Source organism: Podarcis muralis, chromosome 7 (genome assembly GCF_964188315.1).
Source record: "Podarcis muralis chromosome 7, rPodMur119.hap1.1, whole genome shotgun sequence".
Lineage (NCBI taxonomy): Eukaryota > Metazoa > Chordata > Lepidosauria > Squamata > Lacertidae > Podarcis > Podarcis muralis.
Window position 1 is genome coordinate 25,730,432 of NC_135661.1, and position 23,261 is coordinate 25,753,692.

The window sequence follows — 23,261 nt, forward strand, 5'->3', positions numbered from 1 at the left end:
TCTATGATTCTATGTATCTACCTTGTTCTGCCTAATCCTACTGTAGAGAAGACCAGTTTAAATATGGAAAAAATGCCTTGCTACTCTTTTTCTTCCCAAAGTTAATATTCCATGGCGAACAAGTTGGAAAGAAAGTGATGAGGAACTTATTCTATCAAATTAAGCCAGTGTAGTTCTGCACTGTTGGATGGTTTTTCTCTGTGGTGCCCACCCCATTCCAGCTGTGTTTAGCAAACCCAAGAGCAAAATGTAGCAAGGAGGCTGTTAGCACAACAAGTAATCCGGCCAAGCTGGGCCTGCACGCAGCACAACAAGCCCACCAGCCATTTGACCCGAGGGAACCCTTAACAAGCATTGTGGTTGGTTGGCTGGTGAAATTAAACCAGCAAATTATTATAGCAGTTAGGTTTTCTTTCTTGAGAAACATTACAAATATTTTTAAGTCTTAGGGCAACAATCAAAACTGCTGAATTATTAGTGTACATTTATATTTCACCTTTCATACTCCTTCTCTTTATTATATCTTCACAACCCTGGGAGGGAGGTTGTGCTGAGAGATGGTTGGCTGAGGGTCGCCCCCAGCAAGTGGCGTGGCTGAGTGGGATTTGAACCCGGCTCCCCAGGCCCTGGTCCAGCACTCTAACCACCACACGGGCCACAGCATTTATTTCCCCGAGTGCCCAGGCCGCTTCTGGAGAATTTAGGGATAGGGTGACGTGAGTGGGATATGAATTGTGGGGTGTATGAAATGGTTTAATATAACTTGGGGTAATGCACGGGGAGAATGGAATTGATTCGGAGTAAGACATCTTGGGGAATTAATTATGGGTAAATGAACTGAAGAGGAGCTAATTCACACTCCGCCACTACAGTAGTTCAGTTTCCCCAAATTCTCCAGAAACACTCTGGGCACTTGGGAAAAGATCATGGCTTGTAGTGTGTGTATATTCACCTCACTCTTGACTCTGCTTAATAGTTTTGTGGTGGGGGCTGGCCTGCTTCTAAAAACAATTTGAGAAGAGGACGTGGCGTGAGTGTGTGTGTAAGTAAAAAGCAGGTGTTTGACAACCAGCCTCTCCCAGCCTGATAGCCTCCACATGGGGATAATTGGAGTTGTGGTCCAAAACCAATCACCCTAAGAAGCAAAACCTCTCCAACTCTGCAAAAGAAGCAGCTGCCCAAACTGCACCAAAAAACACAGAGGAGCACACATGCTTGCACATTGACATTCACCAGCTGGAAGTGGTGGCTTGAAGGAGCCTTCACAGATCAAATCTCCCCCCCCCTTCCCCGCCGCCTTTAAAAAGAAGGTCTTCTCGTCTGCCTCCAGCCTAGGAAATGCATTCATAACCTGCTGTTCCTCTGTCCGAATTCCCCAGCTTGAACTCTGCTCCCAAGGCTGAGAGTCTTGGTACACCTCAGATCAGAAACCATTATCAGCATCACAACCTTAATGGGCACATTAGTGGTTACCTTTTTTAATGCTCTGGGCTATATTTCACAATGACTCTCTTTCAAGTCAGTGCCCTGTGATGTCCAGGAAACCCTTTTCTTGATATAGACACACAGGAAGTGGAATTTCAGAATTGGACAAGTGATGTATATGTGCTGGGGGGGGGGGTCCTTCCATTTCCAGCCCTGGTTACTCACAGCCTGACTCATCCTCGCTGCCACATGCTCCTTCCCTTCAAGCAGGAGCCGATCATCGCAGTACCTGAGTGGAAACTCTCTCAATGCCCCCTTTGTTCCCCTCTGCATCCTCTTTCCCTCCCCCTTCCTTTCCCACCATCCGATTCTGACACTGTTCATTCATAATTGAGGCCGCTGTAACCTTAGCCAGGCTAACCTCCTTCCTTCCATTGTTGTCAGGGCCCCTGACGGAGCGAGAGGAAGGCATCGCAGCAGGAGCCTCCTCGGAAGGCAGCGGGAGAAGCGGGAGCCTTGCGTCCTGGTCAGCATGGCCGCCAGCCCAGCCCTGGGCATGTGTTTCCTGGCCTCTGTAGTTCTGAGTGTGGGCGCCTCCTCGGTTAGCAACTGGTGGAACCTGGTGCCCCGGAAAACAGTCCCCTACAAAGGTGAGTCAAGTGCGCCTTTTTGACCCAACCTGTATGCCAGGGTGAAAATGGAAGCTCGATAGATGTCCACTGTGTGCTTGCATATCCGCAACAGAGACCTAGATAACATCTCCCTTAAGTGGGCAGTGAGGTTACAGGCTTTCCTCTCCCCTTCTCTTCTATTTTAAATGCGTATTGGTGGCTTTATAGAAATCACAAATGCATAGTGTTTATTTTAAAAAAGCAGCCGCTGCCCCTGAAAAGCAGAGGGCCTTCTTGGTAGTGGCGCCCGCCCTGTGGAATGCCCTCCCGTCAGATGTCAAGAAAATAAACAACTACAGTGGTATCTCGGGTTAAGAACTTAATTCGTTCTGGAGTTCCGTTCTTAACCTGAAACTGTTCTTAACCTGAGGTACCACTTTAGCTAATGGGACCTCCTGCTGCTGCCGCCACACAATTTCTGTTCTCATCCTAAAGCAAAGTTCTTAACCCGAGGTAATATTTCTGGGTTAGTGGAGTCTGTAACCTGAAGCGTCTGTAACCTGAAGCGTCTGTAACCTGAAGCGTCTGTAACCTGAGGTACCACTGTATCTGATTCTTAGAGGACATCTGAAGGTTTAGGGAAGTTTTAAATGTTTGATGTTTTATTGCTTTATTATTATTAATATTCTGTTGGAGCCGCCCAGAGTGGGTTGGGAAACTCAGTCAGGTGGACAGGGTATAAATAATAAATTATTATTATAATTATTATAAACAGTAATATTTTAAAACAAGGTTGTAATGGTGACCAGACTGAACAAGTGACTGTAACAGATGCTAAAGCTACAATGCAAAAGTGTCCAGTAGTTTTCTCTATAGCACATTTTAACTTTACAGATCTATTACTCTGGCCTAATGTCTTACCCACTCTTTGGAAGACTCCAGATAAGACTTTTTCATGTCTGAAACCCTTTGTGAACTAGAAATGCACCTCTTTCTCCAATAGAAGGGTGGGCTGGCAGTGTTAATGACATGTGGGCTAATAACTTGGAGGTCCCCTCCCTTCCCCCAGCCACTCTTTGAGCCAAATGTCTTGACTCTTCCTTGCCGTGAGCCTAGTTTCAGAGGAGATGGAGACCGGTGCCTCTGGCATCACCCAGCTATCTGCTCTGCTTGGATTCTTCTCTTCTTTTCTCCTCTGAGCTTTTCCTTCAGCAAACTGCCTTGGATGGGCTGAGGGCTAGCCAGGACTTCAAAGGCAAACAGGCAAAGCAAAGGAACCCAGAGACAGAAAGCGGGTGTCAAGCGCAGCCAGGCAGCTCTTCACGGGGAGCTGATTTTTATATATTTAGGACACCATCCAGCTAACACGGTGCACTACCAGTGCAAAGATTCCCCTCCTGCACCCTCCCCAGGTCTGCTTTGGAGGGTTGGGGGAACCCCAGAATGGGTTTAGGGGCACAGGGGGAGCGGGGTGTGTGTGTGTGTTTCTATTGTGCAAGTGGAAATCCTTGTGGTGGCAGGTTGCTTAACTCTGCACTTCTTTTGGAAACAAACCATTATTTCTGTGCTATCCCTGTAACTGAGAATTAGGAACAGAGAAGATGATTTTGAAAAGCCATTGTAAATATGTGAGCAGCCCACAGATTAAGATGTAAAGAGTTGTAGAAAAGCTCCAGGCAAATGTGGGTGGTGCTGTGGAAAGGGGCCTTGGAGGGAGAAAAGGGGCCTAAAAATACCACATTTGATCCCCAGGTGAGCTGCTCTGGAGAGGGCATTCCCTGAATGGGGCACCAAGACATCTCTGTCCTTGGCAGCTGCCCACCTGAGGCTGCCCCCAGCCCCCTCCTCCTCCTCCCACTTCTTTTTAGGGTGAAGCCAAAGAAAGCAGGGCAGCGCCTTGGGCTTTGGGTGATCTGGGCTCCAAGGCAGGCAGGGACTCAGCAGAAGTTCTCAAGGGTTGTTGGTTAAGGGACTTTTACCTCTTTTGACCCTCGTGGTATTTCCTTCTAACTTCAGGCTGTGGCTGGCTAAGGGGTTGCTTCGTGAAGTTGCAGCCCAGATGGTGGAATCAGACCTGGGCCTGAATTTGAGTCCTGGCTCTGCCTTAGTTTACTTGTTAAGGACCATTTCTATACCATTTGATATATATAAAAAATCTCTACGACAATTAAAAACACGGTAAAACTATTAGTAGAAACTACTAAAACAATTAAAGTTACTACCAAAGCAGTTAAAGCAAAAAACAAATGAGATAAAGCATTGTAATATACTCAGGAGGAAGTGTCAGTGGCTATACAAAAGCAACACTTAATCTAGCTTTTACTGTTTTGAAAACTGGAACTTTATGCACCGCCCTGCCAACAGTCACTGAGCTTCTAGTCCTGATGGCTGAGGTGGGAATACGTTTGAAAAAGTGACTGGAGCAGATGCTAAAGCTGCAATGCAAAAGAGTCAAGGTTTTTTTGTTTTTGTTTTGTCTTTCTTGAATGCAGTTTGGGCCTTGAATGGGAACCGTATGGGGTGGATGAAAGCAAGGGCTGTGGATCAGGGTGACCTGGCAGAGTCACCTGGCTGGTTGGTGTGGTTACCCAGCCTTTTCATTAGATAGAGCTGCTCCTGCCCCTCCCTTGCAGCACATGTGGGGAGGAGGAGATGCCTAGAGTTTCCACCCAGCCAGAATTGTACAGGCCTGACCAGAATTCTGTCCTTTGGGCCATTTGCCAGAACCAGGAGAAGGCAAATGCCTGCCAAGCCAATGCTTGCTGTTATTGTGCTCTAATCGTCACAGGGCTTGCCCATACGCCAAAGGGATTGGGGGGGCGTGCTTGTTGGGTGTTGTGCATGCACAGTGTGCTGCCCGGTGGGGGGACGGGGGACTCTGCCCCAGAGCAAGAGGAACACGGAAGCAACTGCTGCATTTTGCAAGGCGTGTGTTGTAGTCTGTTTCAGAAGGCTGTGCTTCTATGTGGGCAGGTCCCACTCCTGAAGGCTTGAGGCTCCTGCATGATCTGGAACCTTGCCCTGTGGGATGCAGTACAATTGCATCTCAAGTGGGGGTTTGCTCCCAAGGATTCTGCATATGCCCAAACCCTTGGAGCTGCTTCCATGTGAGCAGCCCACAGCTTCCCTCCACTCCCACACAAGCAAGGCAGAGAGTTTTCCCAGCACAGAAGAACTTTTAAGCCCTCTGCCTTGCTTGGAGAGTGCTGGCCCCAGAGGCCCTGAGATGCTCTCATGAGATCTTGGGGGGCTGTCTGAATTCCCATGAGAGCTGGTGGGAGCATCCCAGACCTTGCTTCCCAAGGAAAAGCTGGTGCAAAAAGAGCTTCGAAGCTCTCCGCCTTGCTTGCATTTAGCTTGTGGGATTTCAGCCAGTGGCCTTCAACCACGTACAATTGAAATCATGCAAGTTAAATGCGTGTAAGATGCAATGGTACTGTATAAATGTAATGAGTAAATAAATCAAATGTAATACAGTTGTTGGGTTGCATTGTAGCTGATGTGCATAGGTTCCCTATCAGATGTCTGTGTTCAACCCACTGCCTGTGTATGTGTATGTACCTGCTGGTGCATCTCTATTTATGTATTTCCAGCATCTTCTGAAGGGCTGCGTGTGTTGCATTTTCCAGCTGCCATGTGGGTACACCAGCCAGCCCAAAGTACACCTGGGCCTTCTTAGTGACAAACGTGAAGCATCGTCTGTTAGCGGCTCCAGGCATCTTGTGAAGATGCATCTTTTTGCTCAGGCTTTTCCTGACTCGTGAGATTGGACTCCAGGGCTGTGCAGCCCTTTCCCAACCATCAGGAACATGCCTTATGCAGCTTCAAATGAGTGGTCGACCCAGCACAGTATTGCTTGCACAGACCGGCAGCAGCTCCCCAGGGTTTCAGACCAGAGCCCTCCCAGGAGAGTCTGAGGATTGAACCTGGGACCTTCTGCGTGTGATGCAGGTGCTCTGAGTTACACCCCATCCTTTCTTTGGAAGGAAGCGAGGAGGCGCTCTGATTCCTGGCCATTTGGAAGTTCCTTCGTATTCAGCCACACAGGCAGGGTCTCCGTTGCATCTCTTGCACTATGACATGTTAAGTCACTTTAGGGCACCCCAGAGAGGCTCTTTGGCTGCTGGTTTTCTAGTGGGGCTCACAACTATTCTGCAAAGTTCCTTGCTGTTGGTGACTTCTGTTAGCACCAAATCTTCCAAGGCAGCCTTAGCAACTCTCCAGATGCTTGTAAATCAAATCAAATCTTTATTATTAGGGTCAATGACCAGCATTGAACTAGATCCATTAAACTACAACTCCCATCAGCCCCAGCTAGCACAGCCATATATGACACAGGGGCTGCTGGGGTTTTTAGTCCACAGCACCTGGAGATAACCAGGTTGCAGCAAGCACAGGGCAGGGCAGGCTGCGCTGGGAGTCCAAAGCCACTTCCTTGTTCCTGGCTCAGAATGGAGACTTCTCCAAGAAGCTCGTCCCTTGATCCAACTGTTGACAAGGAGGAAACCTTAAAAACCACAAGGAGTGCTGTGATCTGGTGGAACTTTGCATGTGGGTTTGACTGAGGCTTGCAAGAAAGCTGTTAATTAAGCTGGGGAGTTGGGGCAAGCCAACACTGTTAATTAAATGCAAAATAGGGAGGAGTTAGGCCAGCAAGAGGCAGAAGCGGCTTGAATTGGAAATCCAGTTGGATGCTCATTTTTAAGAAGAACCCAGACTTGGAGAAGTCAGCTGATTTTGCCACTGGTGTCACTCCAGAGAGGGTCAGACGGAAACACTCACGGCTTAGGCCCCTTTGTGCACAACTGCAGTGCTGTGGGACCCTTTTTTGTGTGGCATGATCCCACATGGCTGTGGATGGCATCTGAAGAACCCATCCATGTGGCTGGGGCCCCATGTGTGGCTGTTTCCCTTGCCAGGGGTGCAGAGGGACAACTTGTGTAGGAAACACAGGAAGCTGCCTGTGTCAGACCGTTGGTCCATCTAGCTCAGTATTGCCTACACTGACTGGCAACAGCCCTCCAGAGTCTCAGACGGTAGACTCTACCAGCCCAACCTGAGGACATTGGGGAGTGAAGCTGGGACCTTCATGCAAAGCAGGTGCTCTGCTGCAGAGTTGTGTCCCTGTGGCTTGCACAAAGGGTGGTGTGTCAACCACCTAAGGCAGAGGTTTTCAACCTTTTTAGGTCCACAGCTCCCTTGACCAACTACATTCTTTCTGTGGCACCCAGTGGGGCTCAGGAGCCAAGTTACAGAGGCGGCAGCCCCTCACCCCTTTTTAAACACCCTCCCTTGTAGAGGGTTCCCTCAGCCTCCTCTCTTCTCCCCCCTCCTTGGGAGTCCTCTGGGCAGCCGCAGCTGCTGCCCCAGGTCCCTGAACTGCACCCCCTGCCCCAAAGAGAGGTGCCTCCTCACACTGCCCTAGAAGCACCATTTGCCTGGGGAGCTTGTAGCCAGGGCTGCTGCAACAAACAGCTGTGAAAGCCTTTGGGAGGCAGAGACATGAGAGGGCATCAGAGGAGGGAGGGAGGGAAGGAAAGAGGGACAGAGGACAGTGTTGCCCGTGGCACCCCTGACCACCATTCAAGGCACCCCAGGGGGCCACGGTGCACGGGTTGAAAACCACTGACCTAAGTAAATAAATGAATTGAATTCTGCCTCGCCTCCAGTAGAATTCAAGGGTTCTACTTGAGTCCATACAGTTTCCAGACAGTCTGTACTCCTAGTACTGACTCCTGTAGCTTCAGCAAGGTTGTAGCCTCATGGGCCTTCGGGCCATCACGCCTGGCTCTGTGGGTTTTTTGTGGGAGTTTTTTTTTGCAGTGCTGTCATTCATTCGGATTGTGTGACCTGCACTGATCCTGCTTGATGGATCGGCAGAGTCTGTTTGGCTGGCAGATGGAAGCTGGGAATGGCTGTCAGAAAGTGCCCTGTGGGCCCCGTCAATCAGTGTTTGCACCAAGGTTGGAAGCAAGCAGCTCAGGGTACACCCCATTTAAGATGATATTCGGTGCCATGCCTTGTTTGCAAACCAAACTTTATGCTCTTCAAAGTTCACTTTGGGGGGGGGGGGTTTAACTTGGGGTGAAGGTACTTTTTTTGAGTCCACATTCCTTTGTGGGCAACCTTCCAAGGACCACTTGCCAACAGCAGAGAGAGTCGGAGGCAAAAGGGGTTGAATGAGACTCTGGCTTTGTGTGCTGGGGTTTTTGTGTCAGCCAGGCTGAAGCCAGACGGTTGTACCCACAGACACATCCCTCCATTCGGGCAAGCAAGAGGCATTTTCAGAGTGCCTAGTTTAACTCTTTTGATGTCCTTGCCTCCAGATGAAATGAAACCCAACGTGCACAATTGCATTGGCTCACACCCATCCCTTGTTCCCCTGGCTGCTCTCTTTCTGTTGCTCTGCCCCACTTGGCGAAATTTAGACTGCAATATCTTGCTCAGGAGCCTCTCTTTTGTGTTTGCTTATCTTACTCTGCAAAGCATTGTCAGTATAGATGTTGAGGCATCATCATCAATAATAATAGTAGTAAATAATGAACAAGAACCATAATACTAACCTATTAAAGAAACTCCTTTGGGGCAAGAGGACCCGGAAATGCAGGGAGAAGAATGCAAAAGGGCAGCTCACCACTTGCCTTCCTCCTACCATCTTTTCCAAAGATGATTTTCTATTCAAACAGTAAAGGAGCATGTGCTTCCCAGATCAGCTTTTAGACCGTTTTGTTTTCCCCACTTCTTCTTTTCCTTACCGGGGGGATGTGTGGTGTTCTAAAATTCACTGATGACCCCAAGTTAAGAGGCGCTGGCAGAGATGAGGATTGGAAGACGACCAAAGGGTGATACTGAGTGAGCTCATAGGCTGGAGCAACGGAAGCTGGGAGGAAATTAATAGGGCCTTGTGTAAGGCGATGCACTTGTGGGCTGGTGGTGAGCTCTTGATCTGCTGCGGACTCGTCATCCAGAACTGACAGCGTAGGGAGAAGGACTTGGCAGGGGAGCAGTGGGGGAGGAGGGGCACTAAGTCGCTTGATGACTCTCCTCTGAAGTGATGGGGCTGTACTGCTGGCAAATACAATTCTTGGGTGTTAGGAGGGGCCAGTTCTGGAAGGTACTGAGATAATAAATAGCAGAAGCAGGACTGGGCTGTGTTGGTTCATCCGCCTGAGCAGTTGACTGTGTGCTTGGACAGGAACTTTTCTGACAGCGCTGAGGATGCTAAGTGTCTAGCCTCAGGCCATCTGTATGTTCCTTTCCCAGCATGCTTTCGGGTGGGGGGGGCGGGACCTTTTCCATTCTGCATGGTTTTGTTGGTGCCTCTAAAATATTTCCTCCCCCAGCGAATGACTATAAAGCTTCATATGCCTTGTTGGGTTGGACCAGGATTAACTGAGAGCTGGTAGGTGTGTTATTGAGAACTGAGTGCAGGCACACCATGGGGTAGTTCTGTTTCCGCCCTCCTTTCTTTCGCTATGATATGCCAAGGGCTCCAGAGGTCACTGTGGGCCACACCTAGGCAAGGGCATAAGCCCTTCCTCCTCTATTCATGCCCCTGCCCTATCTTCAGCCATTGCTCTTCTTCAAAGAAACGGTTATGCAATAATATCTGTGTCACTGAGTAGTATATACAGAGCTCCTTTATCTTCCCCCCCCCCAAACTGCATGCTGCTGAACATTAGAAGATTCAGGTCCCACATAAGAAACATACTTCTTGACATACCACATAGTTAAACTATGGAATTTGCTCTCAGAAGAAGTAGCGCTGGCCACCTCCTTGGACGGCTTTAAGAGAAGATTAGACCCATTAATGGAGGAAAAGGCTGCCAGTAGCTACCAGCCATGATGACTGTGCCCTATGAGAGGCAGTGTACCTCAAAATGCCAGAGGGCTGTGACACTCAAGTCCTGCCTGTGGCTCCCCAGGGAGGCGCCTGCTTGGCCACAGTGAGACCAGGATGCTGACCCGATTGGCACAGCCTCTTCTGAAGTTCTTAACTGCAGCCTGCCCCAGGTACTTCTCATATCACAGTAAAATTAGGAAAGGAAGACCCATTTGGGAAGGTTAGTAAAACACAGCAGAAGAGCCTTTTAAGAGCAGTCCTTTGGTTGCATGCAATAGCTTGCTTGATTTGATCCAGGAATCAAGATATATGGGTTTAAAAAACAGAACACACTTTTAGAGCAATATATTCTGTATGAAGAACATACAGAAGATAGATCTGGATCCAGATCTCTGGGTGGCTTGCGGTAGGTTGGCAAGATTTCTAATGGTATAAGCAGCAACAAAGTGGCCCCTCCCCCAAATTATACTGTTTAAATGGTGAGAGCTGGGTGTTGGAGGGCAGTGACCAGGGGTGGATTTTGTGTGTGGAAGGACTCTGAACACCCAGTTCTGATGCTCAAAATCAAGTCCCTGGGCTCAGAATTATTTAATTCTAAGTGCCTGTCTTTTGCACCAGACTCCAGGTGGTGGGATTTGGGGTTTTCAGTAAAAACAAAGTAGGCAGATCCTGCACGTCATCAAGCCTGCCCATCCCAGTTGTGGATATGAAACATTAATGGCCATATGGACAAGACCATTGCTGGGATCTTAGCCTTAAAGAAAAGCTGTGGCATCTTGATATTTAACACCTGGAAAGGTCAAGCCTGAGAAGTTGCGCTTATAAACACACATGGTGGTCTTGTCTTATTTCACTGCAGTTTTGCGCTCCAGTCCATCAGGAAATGGTAGAAATCGCAGCCTTTTTGTTAAAACACTAAGCAATGTTGATAGTGTTGCTGCTGCTCACTTTCATAAAATAATAATAATATCCAAACTATGTCGCCTGCTGCAAAGATGCTTATTGTGCAACATCAGAAGTCTCTTCCGACCATCGAGACAGATTGGATTAATAAACAACGGGATGTTTTGATAATGGCTAGCTTGATGCAACAGATCTGAACTACATATGGAAGCCTGGGGGTGGGAGCTTTATGGCAGATTTGGGCCCCAGGATCATGGAACACTTGCAGACTTAATTGCATATCTGCAAGATGACCCCCTCCAGCCCCTCAGGATTCAACCAACTCATTTTTCTTCTGGATGGGTAGACCAGGTCTACAGTATTTCATTTCAGAAGTGGAAGGTGCTTTTTAAATAATAATAATAATAATAATAATAATAATAATAATAATAATAATAATAATAATAATATAATCCTTTCCTTATCAAAAAAAAACCACCTAGTGCAGGCATGTACAAAGTCCATTTTGGGGGCCTAATCTGGCCCTCTGGTCGATTTAATCCAGCCCCTGTGGCAGTTTATTTCCTGCAGCAAAATCCCCCCCAAAGCCCTATAATCCTAAAAAAAAGCTCAACAACTTTGGTTGGACCTCACTCATCAAATCCGGCCCTCTCTGAAAAAAGTTTGGCCACCCCTGACCCTAGCGCTTTGGAGAGAGAGCTTCTAGCTCAGCTTGACCTCATCTGTGCTAGTTTTTGCATAGACCTGTTTTATTTCCCCTCGCTTGCACTTTCCCCCCTCGTTGGGGACTCTGCCCTATCATTCGGCAACACGCACCTGAATATTCCTACCCTACCAGGTTAGATCTTAACAATTTAATATTTTGATTAAGCCTGTGTGTGAAATAATATGTAAAATGGGGAGGTGAGAGGTGAATTGCGATTCCCAATGAGAGCCAGGGTGGTGTAGAGGTTAGTGTCAGGCGAGGACTTGGGAGACCAGGGTTCGAATCTCCATTCTTTCCTGTAGATCACTGGTTGTCCTTGGGCCCGTCTCTCTGCCCCTCAACCTATCCTACCTAACAGGGCAGTTGTGGGGATTAACTGAGGAGGGGAAGAGCCATGTGTGACACCTCAAGTTCCTTGGAGAACATAAATAACATAAACATTTATATTTATCTCTTCTTTTATTGTTGCATTACATAAAAATGTATAGTAATTATAGTGGCCACTGCGCTTAAGTGGAAAGCAGTTCTGGAAGGCTGAACCCACATTTTTTGCAGTCTCAACTCCCCTCACTACTGCAGTCACCCAACCCTCCGAAGAGTGAACCCTCTGCAACAGTAAACAATGGGATGGGGAAGGAGTGGAAGCTGGGTGCTTCTTCCTGTGAGTGCAAAACCACAATTGGATATGACCCATGGTAGTTTCCATTGAAAAAGAAAGAAGGCATGTGAGTAGCAAAGGTGGGGGGGGGGGGGCTGCTGCCGCCTCCCCACTTTCTGTGCTGAAGTAAGAATCTGTCCTCGCAGCTGATCCAGTCTGGCCTGGAGTTTTTCCTCTGCTCATTCCTTGCGCTCTGGCTCTGCCCAGGCTGCCTCAAAGGGGTGCAGAGTGTTTGGGCATCCTTACTGCCCATCTCTCACCATGGAGGACAAGGCTACCGATAGCTCCTGGCCAGGACGGCTCTGCTGTGTCTCCGCAGTTGGAGAAAGCAATGCTTCTGAATCCCAGTTGCTGGAAAATACAGGAGGGGAGAGGGTTGCTCTTGTGCTCGGATCCTGCCTGCGGGTTCCCCCCAAGAGGCACCTGGTTGGCCATGGGAGAGCAGGATGGTGGGCCTTGGACTGGATTCTGCAGGGCTCCTCCTAGGTTCTTCTTATTGGAAATGGGCCTGCCCTTGTTGGACTTCTGGACTTGTTGTTGTCTGAAGATTACAGTCGTACCTTTACTTCTCAAACGTTTTGGCTCCCAAACAACCAAAACCCGGAAGTGACTCTTCTGGTTTCCGAACGTTCCTTGGGGGGCTTCTGCTGCTTCCAATTCGCTGCAGAAGCTTCCTGCAGCCAATTAGAAGCCATGCTTTGATTTTTGAACGCTTTGGAAGTCGAACGGACGTCCGGAACGGATTCCGTTCAGCTTCCAAGGTATGACTGTATATTAGTGTGGGGAGGGGGGTGTTATTATAATTTATGCATTAGGTTTGTTATATTATACTGTACTCTGCTCCACAGGGATTAAATTTAATGAAGAGTGAGCTAGAAGTTCATAGAATAAAAATAAATTATTTAAATCAGGACTAACTCATTTGCTTGTGAGTAAGAGCTCCCCAGTGAAATATAGTGTTACTGTACTTCCAAATAAATAGTCGTAGGATCAGGCTCTCAAAGGATTAAAGCTGTCCTGGTCCTGGGGAGAGGAAGTGGAGCCTTCTTGTTTGAAGCATTGCCTTGTCTGGTGAATTAGGACTGTGCCACCGGACCTTATTTTCTCTCAAGGCTTTGGTGCCTTTTTTGTGAGACGAAAGATGGAAGTTACTTTGCTTTGGTTTCACCCTGCCTGAGTGGCGGAGAATGACTCCTGTTTCAGATACAAGGGCATATAATTCTATTTTATTCACTCGATTTGCTTCTTACATGCTGTGTGCTGAGTGTGGCAACTGCTTCTGTGACAAGGATTTGAAACTTCTTAATGTGATGTCTGCACCGTCCCATTCACACATGCAGGTCATCAACTGGTGAATGTGCACGTGTGAACCAGGTTTGAGGCAGGTCTTATTTGCATGCTGAATTGGCTAATGGATCTCTACAACTGAAGGCTGGAAATAATTCTTCCTCTCCTCTTGTCAGACGGATTTGTGATATCTATACACTTAAACCATTTTTGCTCTCTGCTTGTACAGCTGATCTGACTAGCTGAGAGTTCAAATGGGAAAGTCACTGGTTCACCATAACCCATGAACTCAAGGCCTTAAGTAAATTCACATCTTAAATCTTCAGTCTTTCCCCTCCCATCTGTAGTATGATGGTAAAGGTAAAGGGACCCCTGACTCTGGGCAAATCTTGCTTTATTGGCCGAGGGAGCCAGCGTACAGCTTCCAGGTCATGTGGCCAGCATGACTAAGCTGCTTCTGGCAAACCAGAGCAGCGCACGGAAATGCCGTTTACCTTCCCGCCGGAGTACCTATTTATCTCCTTGCACTTTGATGTGCTTTCGAACTGCTAGGTTGGCAGGAGCTGGGACCGAACAACGGGAGCTCACCCCGTCACGGGGATTCGAACCGCCAACCTTCCAATCGGCAAGCCCTAGGCTCTGTGGTTTAACCCACAGCGCCACCCACATCCCAAGTATGACAGTATGAGTATACAAATACCGGGTTTTTTCCCCATTTTAATGAACAATTGAAAGCACTAAATGTTTCTTCTTATGTTTTTAAAGAATCCCACTGCAGAGTCTTAGAGATGAGGCTCCATGCCATAGGCTGCTTCAGGGTTCCCCAGCCTATTGGGGGTGATACTCACAACACCTTCCAAGCAAAATACCTATAATGACCCCCAAGAACACACACACGTAAACACAGAGAAATAAAGCAAGCATCAACTCCCCCCAAAAGACAGAGGCTGCAGCATCACCAAACAAGCAAAAACAAAAAGAAACCTCTAAATGTTGTAAATTGAGAAGGCTTGGAGCAGGGGGTCCGGAACAGTCACTAGGTGAGGAGACTGAAGGTGCCATGGTGTGTGGGCTCCTCCAGGGCTCCTCTGTTCTCAGAGTGTTTGTGCCCCCACCACACTTCCTTTTCCTTTCCTTTTTATGAGGCCACAGCCTTGCCTTGGCTTCAATCCAGAATACTTGAACCCCCAAAGTTGCAAGCAAGCTTCTAGATCTCATGGTTTCTAAGAGAGGAAGGCTCTGGGAGTCGGTGGAAGGGGCTCGGGCCTTTTCTACACCCAGTGCTGTTGAGAACATGAGAAGAGCCTGGATGCCAGATGAGACCAAAGGTCCTTCTAGTCCTTTTCCCACCATGGCCAACCAGATGCCCCAGTGGGGAGCCCTCAATCAAGACCTGAGTGCTGCCCGGGCGCCTGTGCCCTACCTGCTGCCATGGCCTCACAAGTTGGGGCAGAGAGCTTAACTGGCATGAGTAGTGTGGAGGTTTGGAACAATCTGATCAGTTCTGCCAGACAGCGTTCGCCTCCTGTCAAATAAATCTTGCTTTTTATTAGATGCAATAAGTGGAGAGCACCCTCCTCTTCTAGATGAACCTGCAGAACACGGTTTTCCTGAGATTTGCCAGCTTGTCAGGCAACACGCCAGCATCTCTGCCTCTCTTTCTTTGGCACCTTTGGGCTGGAGGTTTGCCCTAGGATTGGCTCTAAGAGAGGGAGCTGTGGGCACCTGGAGAGTGCGTGGTCTCACCTGCTGGGCTCTCCTGAGACAATTGCCAGCGGTTGCTGCAAACACCTGATAATGATCTCATGCTCTGTTTGCAGCTCAGACAGAGTCCTTGGGGACCTCTTCTTCCTGCTAGCAATGCTGCCTTCCCTTATGTCATCCTTTGCCATAGGGATGCGGGGGGAGGCTTGGGCCGGCGCCTGGCAATGGTCTTTATCCCCTTGTGGCAACCCGGTCTATTTTAGGTCCAAACGTAAGAGGTAGCTTGTGAGGTTTTTGTTTTATACGGTGAATGACTTACTCTGTGACTGCAGCCATGCTGTGAACTGCTGCATTTCTCTTCTCTCCAAAGAATCTGGTCTATTTTGGAGAATCCCAGGTTTCGTTTACATTAAGGAACAAGTTTCTAGTCCACGTGAACCTCACAGCCGGCTCTCGCCTGAGTCTCCCCATATTCCTTGAGTCACGCATTCCTTTCCACTGCTTTTCCACTGTTTGGCATTGGGACAGCAGCCACGTGGCCCACCAGCCAAGGGTGGAGAGACTGCACTGAGCATTATTTAGGAGGCCTCCTGTTCCCCTCACAGGGCTACAGCTCCCAGAGCGGTTTAACAGTCAATCCCTCTTCCCAAGGAACCCCCTGGAATTGTAACCTGTGAGAGGAATAGAAGTCTCAGTACCCTTAACAAACTACAGTTCCCAGGATTCTTTGAGGGAGGCCAGGACTCTTTAAAGTGATATCATAGTGCTTTAACTGTATGGTGCAGACAGGGCCTGGGTGAGTCAGACAGTTCGTATTGTCTCTTCACTGACTGGCAGTGGCTCTTTGGGGTGATGAACCAGTCCAAACTTTGGGCTGCACAGGGTTCTTTCAGGGCAGGGACAACACAGGCGTGGCAGCCCCAGGCGCCCTCCCTGCTCTGGTTTAGAGAATAGGAGTCTCCCCAAACACAGAGGGAGAGGTTAGAGCCATTTATAATGGGAGTAGGTGGGGTGAAAGTGTACAAGGAGGGGCCACGGACCTCCCACCCATCTCGTGCACAGATGACACACAGCCGCCTGCCTGCCTCCTCCTCTTCCACTCCCCCTTTTGCTGCTGGGCACCCAGAAGGCAGAGCTGGGCACCCAGCCTGGCTCCAAATGGAGGCACGCCGCTCTAATCCCTCTCCCTCCAGCGGTGCGTGTCAGCACATTCTGCTGATTCACGGCAAAGCCACTGATTGCAGGGCCGGGCTCCGTAATTGCCTGGCTGGGGTGCTTGGCTGAATGAGACCCATCCTGCCAGCTCTGCTGCAAAGGCCTTGCTCAGTGCTTGAAATGCCCGAGTTGGCAGGACAGCTTTGCTGAGTTGATGCCATGTGGGTCAGTGGGTGGTGGCTGCTTTTTTTCCTTGCTGCATTTCCATGTGAGTAATCTGTTGGGGGCTGCATGCCAGCAGTTGGTGCGGCCACCCCCTTTCCTCCGTCTCTCTCTCTCTGCCACCCCTTTCTCTCATTCTGGCACCAATAACTCTTTCTCTCTTCCCTCCTCTGTGTGCCACCCCATTCTCCCTCTCCCCCCCCGCTCTCTCTCTTTGCCCCTCCCTCCCTCTCATTTTGCCACCCATCCTCTGCCCCCTTCCTCTCCTCCTGCCCCCCTAGCAGGCTGCCCGAGGAGGGATGGCTTGCTTTCTCCAGAGGTCTGAACTGATTGCTCACACTGGGCTTTGGAATCAGTCCTCTGGCCGCAAGTGGCCCCTTCCTCTCTCTTTTGGGAAGCCTGCAGTTGTTGGGCCTGATTCTTAGCAACAGCCCCTGAGATTGCCTCACAGGACTATTCCTCCTAGCAGAGAGGAAACTGTGGAATGCGCTTGTAGGCCAGCAGCCTTTAAATTGCCTTCTGGGGAGTCTTGGGGATCCCCAATAGCTTATCTGGGGGTTGCAGATGGCAATGGCAGATGAAATCTTCCCCAAGAGACAGCCTGTCCTCTGTTGTCGGCCTTCCCCTGGAATGCATAGGCATGGAGGAGCCCTGGGTGTGTGTTAGGGCGTATTCATTTCACGGTGGTACAGCCCAGTAGCCGTTGACCAGCACACCTTGCTGTGCGCCCTAGAGCATGTGCCAGAGCCATAGAATCATAGGATTTTGGAGCTGGAAGGGACCCAAGGGTCATCTAGTCCAGCTCCCTGCAATGGGACCGTCCTGCACGACCTCCCAGGTTCCAGCATCTTGCTCAGTCAGGCCAAAAGTCCATCTGGTCCAGCAGGCTGGCTTCTAACAATGGCCAACTGATACTTCCAGGAAGCTTGCAAGCAGAACATGCGTATAGGCAACTGCTCTCCTCTGTGATTTGCTCACAGCCTTTGCTATTGTGTGGTATACTGCCCCTGCGCCTGGAGGTTCAGTGTAGTTATCAGTCATTGGAAGAAAAAAGGAACATTTAGCAGAAAGTTTGTGCGATGCAAGAAGAACATTTTCCTCTTGAACATGTGCAGACGGTTCTGCAGTGTTATCTGAGCAATCTAGGGAGGAACCACTCGGAAGCAGATATTTTTAGGTAATGTAAGAATCAGTCCAAGTAGCTTTAGGCAATTGCAACTCAGCCCTCAGCTTGTCAATGAGGCTATTGTCCTACTTTACAAAAATGTTGTACAGATTGCAGCAGAGGTGGGCACTAGCAGTTCTCAGCCTAATTTCATTCTGAGGGAGAGGAGAAGGGAAGCAGGGGGAATGAACAGTGGAAAGCCAAAGTGGATGGGGGGGGGGTCCTATGCAAGTGATCATTTCAGTCTTTGGGTAAAAGTGATCCAGGGATGGAGGGGAGAAGAGGTTGTCTGTGGGAGAAAGAAGACAGCAGAAAGAGAGCGAGCGAAAGGGGGTGTGAAAGGGAGAGATGGAGGGGATGGGAAAAGAGAAAGAATCAGGAGAGGAGGATGTTAGAATGAGAGAACAAGGGGGTGTCAGAAAGAGAGAGCCAGAGAAGGCCCCCCCCCCCCCGGCTTGCTTCAACTCTTGCTGGCTTGCAGGTCCTCCATGGGCAACAGGCTCCTGGCCCCTGCATTAGAACAAGCCGGATAATGCGGAGGGCTTTAAACACCTCGCATGAGAGACCTGCACACTCAGTATTGGTGATCAGCTGTGAAAGCAACGCAGAAGGAAGGCACAGAGCATTACTGCTCTGCAGCACTGGAAATATGACAAATGGTACCAAATCCTGTGCGGTACCAGCACGCTATTCAAGCCATCTGCTCCACCAGGTATTTGGACTTGGTCCCCCCCCCCCCCCAGCACCTGCCAGCCTTAATGATAGCTCCATTCCCTGGCTAGACACACCGAGGATCTGTCAGTGTATATTTTGGCAGCGCCTGTCTATCTTGTTCGGATATTTTTCTGAAGTCTTCTTGTAATTGAATCTGAGTGGAGCAGGAGCCGGAGCCAAGGCCCAGGAAAGCAAATTCAGGCCTGCCTTTTCTGGCCCTTGTGCTGAATAAATTTGCCCCATGATATTCTTGTAAAGAAGCTGGTAAAATGCGGTCTTGACTATGCTATCACTCAGTGGATTTGTAACTGGCTGACTGACCAAACCCAAAGGGTGCTCATAGATAGATAGATAGATAGATAGATAAATTTATTGTCATTGTCCGTATATACACAGTATACACAACAACGAAAATCAAACACCCACCCAAAGACCGGGTTCACATACACATTTGCACGTATCTCCATCACTCTCATCCTATTCAGACATAATCTATAAAAACGTAACATAATCCAGAATATAACATAACCTATTAAAGGCATAACATAACCTAAAACCTATCTCATTCCTTCCTACTCCCTGCTTGCTATTCCTTGCAGCTGGCCCTGAGATCATTATTTAGTGCAATCAGAGCTCTTGGATAGAAACTATTCAGAAGGCGTGTGGTTCGTGTTTTCATTGTCCTATATCTTCTGCCCGAAGGCAACAGTTCAAAGAAGTTGTGAGCAGGATGGGTGGGATCTCTCAGGATATTGTGTGACTTCTTCAAAGTGCGAGACGTGAAGATCTCATCCAGGGTTGGTAGTTGGAGCCCAATAACATTCTGGGCAATTTTAATTATTCTCTGTAAAGCTTTTTTATCCGTTTCAGAGCTGCTCCCATACCACGATAATATACTATAGGTTAAGACACTCTCGATGGTACTGTGATAATAGGACAGAAGTAGGTGCTGAGATAGATTCAGTCCCCTGAGCATTCTCAGGAAATACAACCTCCCCTGCACCTTCCTCACAACCATATTAATATTTGCAGTCCATGAGAGGTCCTCAGAGATATAAATGCCCAGGTATTTAAAACTACCAACCCTCTCCACCTCCTCGCCATTTATGTGCAATGGTAAAAATACACTTTTCTTTCTCCTAAAGTCAATTATGAGTTCTTTGGTTTTTTTGGTGTTAAGCATAAGATTGTTTTCTTTACACCATTGAATTAACCCCTGTACTTCTTTCCTATAAGCAGTCTCATCGTTCTCACTAATGAGCCCCACCACTGTTGTATCATCCGCAAATTTGATGATTGTGTTGGACTTATACAGTGGGGTGCAATCAAATGTGTACAGGGAATAGAGAAAGGGGCTTAGCACACATCCCTGAGGGGCTCCTGTGCTTAATACTAGAGTAGAAGAATAGTAAGGTCCCATTCTCACTGTCTGCGGCCTATCAGTCAGGAAATTCCTTACCCACAGACAGATCTTCTGATGTATACCCAAATTGGTCATTTTAAGAAATAACCTGTCTGGCAGAATTGTATTGAAGGCAGAACTGTAGTCCACAAACAACAGCCTTGCATAGGTTCCCTGTCGTTCTAGATGACTCAGTACAGTATGGACAGCGATGGAAATAGCATCATCAGTAGATCTGTTTCTTCTGTATGCAAACTGGAACGGGTCTAGAGTGGATGGAAGACCAGCCTTAATATGATCTAGCACCAATCTCTCAAAACATTTCATAACAACAGATGTTAGGGCTATTGGTCTATAGTCATTGAGAGATACCACCACTGACTGCTTGGGGACTGGCACTATAATCGATGTCTTCAGGCAGGTAGGGACAGAACCCTGCAACAGGGATAGGTTAAAAATGTCCGTAAATACACTCATCAATGGTTCCTCTTCATCCTGGAGAGGAGTGACTAGTGGGGTGCCACAGGGTTCTGTCTTGGGCCCGGTCTTATTCAACATCTTTATCAACGACTTGGATGATGGACTCAAGGGCATCCTGATCAAATTTGCAGATGACACCAAACTGGGAGGGGTGGCTAACACCCCAGAGGACAGGATCACACTTCAAAACGACCTTGACAGATTAGAGAACTGGGCCAAAACAAACAAGATGAACTTTAACAGGGAGAAATGTAAAGTATTGCACTTGGGCAAAAAAAATGAGAGGCACAAATACAAGATGGGTGACACCTGGCTTGAGAGCAGTACATGTGAAAAGGATCTAGGAGTCTTGGTTGGCCACAAACTTGACATGAGCCAACAGTGTGACGCGGCAGCTAAAAAAGCCAATGCAATTCTGGGCTGCATCAATAGGAGTATAGCATCTAGATCAAGGGAAGTAATAGTGCCACTGTATTCTGGCCACTGGTCCCATCACCTCCTGGCAAATAGAAGGGGAAGAAATGGAGGCAGTGAGAGATTTTATTTTCTTGGGCTCCATGATCACTGCAGATGGTGACAGCAGTCACGAAATTAAAAGACGCCTGCTCCTTGGGAGAAAGGCGATGGCAAATCTAGACAACATCTTAAAAAGTAGAGACATCACCTTACCAACAAAGGTCCGTATAGTTAAAGCCATGGTTTTCCCAGTAGTGATGTATGGAAGTGAGAGCTGGACCATAAAGAAGGCTGATCGCCGAAGAATTGATGCTTTTGAATTATGGTGCTGGAGGAGACTCTTGAGAGTCCCATGGACTGCAAGAAGATCAAACGCATCCATTCTTAAGGAAATCAGACCTGAGTGCTCACTGGAAGGACAGATCGTGAAGTTGAGGCTCCAATACTTTGGCCACCTCATGAGAAGAGAAGACTCCCTGGAAAAGACCCTGATGTTGGGAAAGATGAAGGGCACAAGGAGAAGGGGACGACAGAGGATGAGATGGCTGGATAGTGTTCTCGAAGCTACAAACATGAGCCTGACCAAACTGCGGGAGGCGGTGGAAGACAGGAGTGCCTGGCGTGCTCTGGTCCATGGAGTCACGAAGAGTCGGACACGACTAAACGACTAAACAACAACAACAATTCTGCTCTGGTCAGACCTCACCTGGAGTACTGTGTCCAGTTCTGGACACCACAGTTCAAGAAGGACACTGACAAACTGGAACGTGTCCAGAGGAGGGCAACCAAAATGGTCAAAGGCCTGGAAACGATGCCTTATGAGGAACGGCTAAGGGAGCTAGGCATGTTTAGCCTGGAGAAGAGGAGGTTAAGGGGTGATATGATAGCCATGTTCAAATATATAAAAGGATGTCATATAGAGGAGGGAGAAAGGTTGTTTTCTGCTGCTCCAGAGAAGCGGACACGGAGCAATGGATCCAAACTACAAGAAAGAAGATTCCACCTAAACATTAGGAAGAACTTCCTGACAGTAAGAGCTGTTTGACAGTGGAATTTGCTGCCAAGGAGTGTGGTGGAGTCTCCTTCTTTGGAGGTCTTTAAGCAGAGGCTTGACAACCATATGTCAGGAGTGCTCTGATGGTGTTTCCTGCTTGACTCGATGGCCCTTGTGGTCTATTCCAACTCTATGATTCTATGATTCTATGGTACGTTGATGGCCCAGTTCTGGGCCGATGGATGACCAGAGGCTGCCAAGGGCACCTGCCCTGACAGAAACAGAGAAGAGGTGGCAACGAGCCACACACATTCTCCCTGCCTTGTCTTCCCTATTCGTTTTGAGAGTAATATTTCTTGTTTCTAAGATGGGAAACATCCAGGAACATAACCCTCTTTGTGGGGAGACTTGCCCATTACCTTGTATGCTCAGTGGTAAGGCAAGGGCATTCTGCATATGCTCAGATATGCTTCCTCTTCCAGGGAAGGGGAACTTCTTTCAGCCCAACCAAGGGCCGCATTCCTTTCTGGGCAGCTTTTCAGGGGCCACACAGCGGTGGTCGGTGGGGCCAGAGGCAAAAGTGGGTGGAGTAGGCTGGTTTCTACCTGAACACACGCAGCCCTCTACCATTCACCCACAGAAGCCGTATCAAGAGTGCTAAGGCACTTTCCAGTCAGGCAAAAACGTGAAGACGAAGTGAAGGGGCAACGGGGGCTGTGCAGAGTCCCCAGGACTGCACAGAGAGGCATGGAGGGTTCTGGGCTAAGCCTGGCTCAGCTCAAGCCTGCCTGAGGTTGCAGTTCTTGGCTTGCATAGCTGCCAGCCCCCTTCTCTTGTGTAAGGTGGTCCCTGTCCATAGATGAAGGCCTTAGTGCAGTTTTCCCAAACAACCAGCAAATTAGTCTCTTTACAGTCAGAGTTGGGGGCTGGAAACTGCTGGTTTTGTGGCAAGGAATGATGAAGGGGCCTTATTAGATCACTTCCGCTAGGATGCTGGATGATTTCATTTGGAGCTCAACACCCCCCTGTGATAAGCTGGAGATCCAAAAGAAAGGAAGTGTTTGGAGCAGAATGCTGATCTGGATCTGGATCTGCATTTGAAATATATAACAGCATTTGTAGCTCTGGCAAGCAGCCCCAAGCAAAGAAAGGCAGCGCTGGCTGCACAACGACAGCACATGCCAGCCTCCCCCAACCTGGCGCCCTCCAAATGACTATGACCCCCATTGGCTCCGACACGCTGGCTTCTTACTTGCTAATCCAGAGCCGGAGAAAGCCTGCAGTGTCTTACGAGGGCAGGGCAACAGGAACAATTGCTGTGGGCGCGACCAAGGGCAGGACACAAAATGGGTGTTGTCAGAGATCGTGCAACCAATCTGACGGTTTTCAAAATAAATGTTAAATGACGCTGTGGGTTTTTCTTTTTCTTTTTAGGGTGGCATAATTAAGCATGCTTTAGATGAAAAAGCCAGATACTGCCTTGCTCTGGGGCTTTTGAGGGCAGTGGGCCAGTCAGGATGGCACCATTGCAGCTTC

At 48.6% G+C, this 23,261-nt stretch overlaps 1 protein-coding gene across 2 annotated transcripts in view; it reads left to right on the forward strand.

Annotated features, from left to right (window-relative positions):
• The window catches only part of SEMA4C (semaphorin 4C), a 63,940-nt gene that overhangs the window by 19,891 nt on the left and 20,788 nt on the right, over positions 1–23,261 (forward strand). For both annotated transcript variants that reach the window (XM_028740612.2, XM_028740611.2), the window contains exon 2: positions 1,870–2,075. In XM_028740612.2, the coding sequence (XP_028596445.2) occupies positions 1,958–2,075 (118 nt within the window). In that variant the 5' untranslated portion in view covers positions 1,870–1,957. The remainder of the gene's footprint in view (positions 1–1,869; positions 2,076–23,261) is intronic.